Here is an 8,569-nt window from a genome sequence, read left to right as displayed (position 1 = left end):
GAGAAAACAGAAGCAGCCCAAGCTGTCCCCATGCTGCATCTCAGTAGGCGCTGTAGCCCCTACATTTTTTAGTAGGTGCATGTCAGCTAGGGAGGAGCTTTGGAGCCTGAAGTTTGCATTGTATGTCATAACTACTACAGTTGTTTTGCCCATTATAATATACTGTATACTTCATCAGTATCATACAAGCTTAAATACCAGATCATTTAAGATCACACATTCAAAACACCAGTTGAAAAAATGTTTTTGGGAATTTTCTTTTATAATAAAAAAACACACAGACAATCCTTATGAAAATCTATCCAAAAGGAAGTAGAACAATGTTACAGAAGCACACACAACCCAAACCTGTTTGAGTTTTAAGGAGATACTCCACTGTATTTTTGCAAATAAAGGTCAGTTTACTCTTAACAGGAACTACTACTCAGTCTGTGAAAATAGCTGTATAATGTATTTTGTGCCTCTGGAGGGTGCTTTCTGAGAAAATAACCCTGATTGTAGTGATGTTATCAGACTTTTCTCAGATTGGGCTTCAGACTTCAAATGTTTAACAGAAATCTTGCATTACACATTGGAGGTGTTGGATAAAGATGTGAACGTTCGCTAGATAGTAAAAGATTGTGTAAATAAAGATGCTTTTGAATTCCAACATGGGAAATATAGAATCGAGATATTGTGGAGCTTGACTCACACTGTCAGGATATATAGGCTTCAGTTATGACCATTCTTTTTTTAAATCTAAAAACTGTCCCCCAACTTTATGGAAGTGCAGTAATAAATTACTGGAGTGCCCCTTTAATGCTCTTTCTTTCTGTCTGCAAAATTTTTTTGACACCTCCTCCTAAAATTGAGAGGTACCACAGCCATTTTTATAGACATATCTGTAAAATAACCATATACTTAATCCATGGTGACTAAGAGACCAGTAGTTAAAAAACCTTTTTTCTTCTAATTCAAAATATTTTACAGACTGGCCATTAAACACACACAGTACATTACATACATACACACTGCATAGACAAATTACCTACAAAAAAAACACAGAATATGTGCACAAAAGCAAACAAAGGAATATGAGAAAAAGATCCTTGACAATCTTCTTATTGTAGTGTTGTAATCGTATTATACACCATTACACACAATCCAGTAAGGAGTTCAAATATGACTTTATTGTATCCCATTCTTCCTGTAAGCTCCGATCAAGATGCCTTAATGTGGCGGTACCTCTTTCCATCCCTATGAAATCGATAAACTCTTCCAACCAACTTCTAAAACAGTTAAAAAATCATAAACATGTATCTAATGATTTCTGATTTTTTTGTACTATCTTGGCAACATAAAAGGCTCCACAGCCTTTTATGTTGCCATTTTCTGATCACATTTGAGAATATTTTGGTCAGACTATGGGGTGTATAGTCTGATCACGTCAGTCAGCACAGGTTAATAAACTTTCAGCCAGGGCCCATCTTTCATTCAGTCTTATTTAGAATGTGAGTCTAATCGTAAACCTGCTGCTGTCACGTTAGTACCCACTAGGCATCCACATTTTGGGTTAACAGCGGCGTAGTTGAGTTAAGTCAGCTGTCTACCAGCTGAATTGCCTAGTTTTCCTTGGAAAGTACTCTGTGTATCGCTTCCCCTGGCCCCTCTATCCGTCCATCATATATATTGTGTCTGTCTGGAGAACCAGACTCAACTGCCTGAAATATGTGACCCTCCTCTGAGATAAACACAGTTATCTGTCATTGGTGGGAATGGAGGAAGTGACACAGTGACAGACGGCTACATTTCCTGAGAGGAGGCATGGGCTGGGGGGATGACCGAGAGGGAATCAGTTGGTGTCCCTTATCATGCCAATGCTTTGATGATGGAAAACTGTATTTAGTAGTTTATTACATGAAACAGGTGTTCAGAATTAACATGGAAACAATTGTTTTTGTTATTTTTTTGTTTATTTTTTAAGTTGAGCATTTCTTTAGTTTCCATGATTTTGTGTAAGAGATTGTGTGGCTCATGATGAAAATAGTTTTCTTTGTAGTTTAGTTAAAGGTACATTCAGCCATTTGTCCATGTGGGGTACTGTAGAAACACGGCGGCACAACATGGCGATGTCCATGTAAGAAGACCCGCGGTGTTTTAGATAGAAATGTCTCATTCTAAGATAATCAAAATTTAAAAAATTACCCTGAGTCATTGGGAACAGTTGTTTTAATCAACTCAACAGGTGAAAATCAGAAGCTCTCTGCTGTTGGTTTGTGGAAAGTCATGGCTAAGACAAAGGAGCTCACTGAGGACCTGCGGCTGCGCATTGTGGCTGGCCACAAGTCAGGAAAGGGCTATATGACCATATCTAAATGTTTTGAAGTTCCAGTGGCTACAGTACAGTAATAAGTATTATTAAAAAATACAAGATGTTCCACACTGTGAAAAATCTCAGAGGACGTGGTCGGAAGCCAAAAGTGACACCTGTGCTGGCCAGGAAGATAGTGAGAGAGGTAAAAAAGAATCAAAGGATCACCACCAAGGGCCATCCTGATGAATCTGGGCTCTGCTGGTGGCAACATCTCAAGTCAGACAGTACAACAGACACTGCACACCGCTGGGTTCAACGGACGCAGACCAAGGAGGACACCACTTCTCCAGATACTCATCTGGACAAAGAAGAAGACTTCTGGTCTTCTGTTTTATGGTCAGATGAAACAAAAATGTAATTGTTTGGCCACAATGATGTAGCCTTCATTTGGCGTAAAAAAGGAGAAGCCTTCACCCGTAAAAAAGCGCCATCCCCACTGTCAAACATGGTGGTGGGAACATAATGTTTTGGGGTTGTTTTTCAGCCAGTGTACCAGGGAACCTAATCACAGTAAACGGCACCATGAAAAAGGAGCAATGCATCAAAATTCTCAACAACATCAGGCAGTCTGCAGAGAAGCTTGGCCTTGGGGACCAGTGGACATTTCAGCACAACAATGACCCAAAACACACAGCAAACGCGGTGAAGAAATGGTTAGCAGACAAAAACAGTAATGTTTTGCAGTGGCCCAGCCAGAGTCCTGACTTAAATCCCATTGAGCATCTGTGGAGGGAGCTAAAGATCAGGGTGATGGCAAGGAGACCCTCCAACCTGAAAGAGTTGGAGCTTATTGCCAAAGTTGAATGGGCAAAAATACCAGTGGAGACATGCAGAAAGTTGGTCAGCAATTATAGCAAGGGTTTGATTGCTGTAATAACCAATAAAGGCTTTTCGATTGATTATTGAGATGGGTATGAATAATTTTGGACATGCCAAAATAAATACATAAATAATACGTGTATGTATTGCATTCTGTCAATAGATCCTCCTAAATATTACACCCTGACCTTTAATATTTATTGGATTCCATCAGAGTCCTCATTTACAGTATACTGGACTCTGATGGGCTAACAGTATCAACTAAACTATTATAAATGAACTCAATGTTGTGTATGTGATGATATGTAAAAATAAATAAATGAAATAGTGTTGTCTTACCAGTTCACTCAAAATACAAAGGTTGATGGCAGCTATCTTAACTGTAGACATACCTTTTGTACTTTATTGGAAATGTGTGTGTTCTTTATATCTATTGAAACAACATTAGTATCTCTAACTTCAGCATTGTTTCCTCTCTCTTCTGCAGAGAAAAGAAAATGTCTCGTACCAGTGCTCTGAAGGTCCTGGACCATGGGATGATTGGACCAGAGGGAGCAGATAATTGCCACAAGTTTGTAGACATCCTGGGCTTAAGAACCATCTTTCCACTTTTCATGAAAACCCCCAAGAAGATGAAGAAAAGTGGTGCTTCAGAGAAAGAACATGAAGGTCAGTCAATAATTAGAACAAGGCAACAGCAGACAATATTTCTTAACAAAGGTTGGAAACCTGTCACCCTGTTTTGTCCTGTCTTGTGACCCTGCCAAGAAGTAAAAGTGGTCAAAAACAAATTCAATGTCATAACAAACATACAAAGGAAACAAAGCACTGATAATGACACATTTGAGATCAATGGATTCCAGAAATACAATGGAAAAAATTATTTGGCTTTTTATTTCCATAGTTCATATGTGGCTCAGATCTGATTTTTTTTTTTTTTTTTTCTGACATTGTGAACGGCCGAAGTCACATGATATGATGATCTTTTCCAGTTCGGATTTGGGCCACTTTCATATGTGGTACAAATCCTATAGCAGCTATAGTCGCATTTTTTGGAATGCAACTTCAGTCTGGACACTCAGATCGGAAGTGATGCAACTTTGACGTCACTCTAGAGCAGCTGCTCCCCAGCCAGACGGAGCCGCAATGAACGAAAAAGCTCCACTAAGGCCATTATTATACTGCAGTGGTGTGAAAAAGTATTTGTCGATTTCTTATTTTTTTGCATGTTAGTCACACTGAAATGTTTCAGATCATCAAACAAATTGAAATATTAAAATATAACATAACACAAGTAAACACAAAATGCGTTTTTTAATGAAGATTTTTATTATTAAGGGGGAAAAAATCCAAACCTACATGGCCCTGTGTGGAAAGTGATTGCCCCCTAAGGCTAATAACTGGTTGGGCCCCCCTTAGCAGCAACAACTGCAATCAAGCGTTTGCGATAACTGGCAATGAGTCTTTTACAGGCTGTGGAGGAATTTTGGCCCACTCATCTTTGCAGAATTGCTGTAATTCAGCAACTTTGGAGGGTTTTCGAGGCTTAACCGCTTCTTTAGGGTCATGCCACAACATCTCAATCAGGTCAGGACTTTGACTACGCCACTCCAAAGTCTTATTTTGTTTGTTTTAAGCGATTCAGAGGTGGACTTGCAGGTGTGTTTTGGGTCATTGTCCTGCTGCAGAACCCAGGTGAGCTTCAGCTTGAGCTCACGAACAGATGGCCGGACATTCTCCTTCAGGATTTTTTAGTATACAGCAGAATTCATGGTTCCATTTATCACAGCAAGTCTTCCAGGTCCTGAAGCAGCCAAACAGCCCCAGACCATCTACTATTCCAAATTTTCCTCAAACCTGATCTGCAAACTAGCTTTAATATTCATTCAAAAGGTTCCATGTAACATTACAACAGTAACTTTAAAATATGATAATGTCTAAGGGATTCATTGTGTAGATGAGTTTTAAGGATATTGTTCTAATGTCCTCCAAATGTCACAATTATTAAATAATAATTATTATTATTTGTCAAGTAAATCTGGAGATTGTTGATTGCTCATTAAGGCAATTGCACTAATCACCATTGGGTCTTGCTTCCCCTGCTTTTAGTTTTCTGCAATGTGTAGTCACACCCATTTCCTGCAGACACACTCTATCCTAATCTTCTCATGTATCACGGTTTGCTGCCTCTTTGGCCTGTCAGTTTACACTATCAATCCAATCTTGATTGATTTTTCTGCCTGCGCTCTCAAACCTCTCTTGTCTTAGAGTGAGAGATAGGAAGGGCAAACAAGAGCCAGAGAGAGTAAAAGATAGGATGTCCATGTGATACAGGGCGAGATAATAAAAAAAGTGTAGAGAATCAAAGAAAAAGAGGCCCTGTCCATCTCCCTGCTCTTTGTGTGATTACCTACGCACAAAATGTGGAACCCCTCCTGATTCATCCGGTGGGGCTTCCCATCCCTACAGAGGAGAACAAATTGTCCTCTATTGTGTCCTGTCTCACACATTGAGTGGATGAATTAACCTTTGACCTCCTCAGGCAGCAGGAGAAAGAGTAGGGAATATAACTCCTCCTAACAGTTAAACCATTCCCACCTGTGTTGAAGCCCCTGGCAAGGCAGACATGCACTTAAAAGACAGGCTTTGAAAAGAGATATGGAGATCCACCCTGAAGGATCTGTCTGCCTGGAAGATTTGGCAAGTCTGAATATGTGCATATTTCTCAATCAAAGCTATATCTAGAGATCCACAGTATGATGATCTATGGAGTAGGGCTGAAACGATTCATCGACCAAATCGATTAATAAAATGCATCGACACAAACTCTTTGCATCGATGCTTTGTTTAATCCATATAACTATTTAGCAAACTGTTTCACACGGACATTTATTACTGTCGCACATCGTGCTTACGCTGAGAGAGAGAGAGAGAAAACAGCGAGAGACAAAGAAGAAAGTGTCCAAAGTGTGGGATTATTTCAAGCTAAAGAAAACAACAACTCTGTAATGTTACCGTCTGTCCACCTTATGTCGCCTCTGCAACAGCACGACGGTGTTCTGCCAGCGGACCACAGACAAGGTAACAGCAACTTTAGCTTTTTACTGAAATCATGATTGATTGTCGAGTTGAAGCCAAAGTAAGCCGCAGTCCTCAGCTGAAAATGTGCACACTTGCGTTTGTTGTTCTCCTTTTTGGCCCGTGAGTTTTAACCTCACAGTCAGGAGATAACTGGGTGTCAGGAGCTGCACCTTTTAACTCACCTGTAGCTCTCTCTGTAGCTCAGACGTTTCCTGCTACCTGCGTGTGCTAATCCATCCTTCACCCAGAGTCTTTGTCTTTATAATCGCCATTTTTATAATAACAAACAGCTGTTTCGTGTGCAGGATTGCTCATTTCCCGTTTCACATTTGTGTGTTTTCTTGATAAAAGTGGCTTGGCGACCAGCGTCGGGTAACAGAACGGCTGTCAGCTCCTGTAGTGTGTGACCCCCTGTCACCTATCAGTCAGGTAGTGTGAATGCACAACGACTTCAAGACTGCAGCCGTGTGAACGACGCTGAATATCGTGTAGTCTGCACGAGCCTTTAGTATAACTTGTAGAGCACCTGGGTGATGTTTGTGCTTGTAAAGCAGCTGTCTGGTTGTTGGTCTGATGTTTGATGTATGACACACTATGAATTTCCGATTTCCAAAAGGTCCAATAAATATCTATCACCTATAAACTTGCACAGCTGATCCCGTTACCGGGGGGGTGGGGGCATTGCCGCCGCCAAACAAAAGTACTTCTTAAACGACTCATAGATGAATCGTTGAAATAATCTATAGAAGCTTCACATACTAAAATCATCCTTAGCTGCAGCCCTACTATGTGTTAAGAATATTTCTCAAGTGTCTTAATTGATGTAACAGGGAAAGGTAAGACAGGTCTAGCTTAGAGTAATGTAACTGATCCCATAAGTGTTTGACATTATAGCTTTAGGTATTTCTCACATGTACTTGTCCTTGTCAGGGAGACAACAATAGACTGATTAGTTAGAAACAGCAGCTCAGGCGTCAGGCTAGCAGATATCAGTGTTCTCTGTGAATCTTACAAGGTTGAGTCCTGGAAGAATGTTTACAAGAACTCACTGGCTCCACAGATTAGAGTACTGGAGTCTAAACATCAGATAGATTTGTTGTTCTAGGTGAAAGGTGACCTAATGCTGAAACCTACAGGCACAAGGGGGAAGACATAAAAGGGACCAAAAGATGTTCTCCTTCAGATTTGGTGTTAGCATTTGACGTGTTCACATGTTGTATGCTGGCACTGTGTAGAGACTATAGAGTATTTTTTGTGAGTAAGGAGGAGGAGTAAATCAGTATGATGCGGGCCTTTTAATTCAGCAGCTCTATTTCTTGACATCCCTTGCTTAGAGTCTAATTGTTTTAGTGCTGTGTTCATTGTGAAACCCCCTAGCATAAGCATACTTCATAGCCAACTTTGTAAACTTGACAGTAACTTGACAGGTACCCATTACTACCCATTAAATAACGATGCAGTCGAAGTAAAACATATACAATTTTAACTGCTTTTGTACTCCTTTTACTAGCAAATATGACCTGTTGAACTTACTACATCTTATTGTCACAACTATGATGACTATAAATATTGTCACAACTTTAGTTTCACAAGCATTTGATATGCAATTTAGACATATAAAGAAATAAACAAAATATAGCCCAGTTTCAGTGGATGGCTAGACATCATATTACCTGCAAATCAGCAACCAGCCTTACTGGGCTGCGCTGTTAATAGCTGCTCCAATCACAAACTGCACCTGCAGAAAAAACAAAAGCAAAATGACCACCATTATTTTCCAGCACTGCCTTAACCCTCTTGGGCTTCACAAGTTGCCATTGGAGTCCTCTTCCACTCCTCCATGACGACATCACGGAGCTGGTGGATGTTAGAGACCTTGCTCTCCTCCACCTTCTGTTTGAGGATGCCCCACAGATGCTCAATAGGGTTTAGGTCTGGAGACATGCTCGGCCAGTCCATCACCTTTACCCTCAGCTTCTTTAGCAAGGCAGTGGTCGTCTTGAAGGTGTGTTTGGGGTCGTTATCAAGTTGGAATACTGCCCTGCGGCCCAGTCTCTAAAGGGAGGGGATCATGCTCTGCTTCAGTTTGTCACAGTACATGTTGGCATTCATGGTTCCCTGGTGGTTCGTGGCACCTGGTTGCTGTGACACACGCATGCTCGACACCATCTGAACCAAATAAGTTTATCTTGGTCTCATCAGACCACAGGACGTGGTTCTAGTAATCCATGTCCTTAGTCTGCTTGTCTTCAGTTTGCGAGCTTTCTTGTGCATCATCTTTAGAAAAGGCTTCCTTCTGGGACGACATCCATGCAG

General features: G+C 40.7%; 1 protein-coding gene across 2 annotated transcripts in view; it reads left to right on the top strand.

Moving 5' to 3' along the window:
• Positions 1–8,569, top strand: part of ctnnbl1 (catenin, beta like 1) — an 86,467-nt gene that overhangs the window by 38,867 nt on the left and 39,031 nt on the right. For both annotated transcript variants that reach the window (XM_046057517.1, XM_046057516.1), the window contains one exon: positions 3,660–3,841. In XM_046057517.1, the coding sequence (XP_045913473.1) occupies positions 3,660–3,841 (182 nt within the window). The remainder of the gene's footprint in view (positions 1–3,659; positions 3,842–8,569) is intronic.

The sequence above is a fragment of the Micropterus dolomieu genome, linkage group LG08 (assembly GCF_021292245.1).
Source record: "Micropterus dolomieu isolate WLL.071019.BEF.003 ecotype Adirondacks linkage group LG08, ASM2129224v1, whole genome shotgun sequence".
NCBI lineage: Eukaryota > Metazoa > Chordata > Actinopteri > Centrarchiformes > Centrarchidae > Micropterus > Micropterus dolomieu.
Note: the sequence above shows the minus strand (reverse complement) of the source record. Positions and strands in the feature narration are given on the sequence as shown.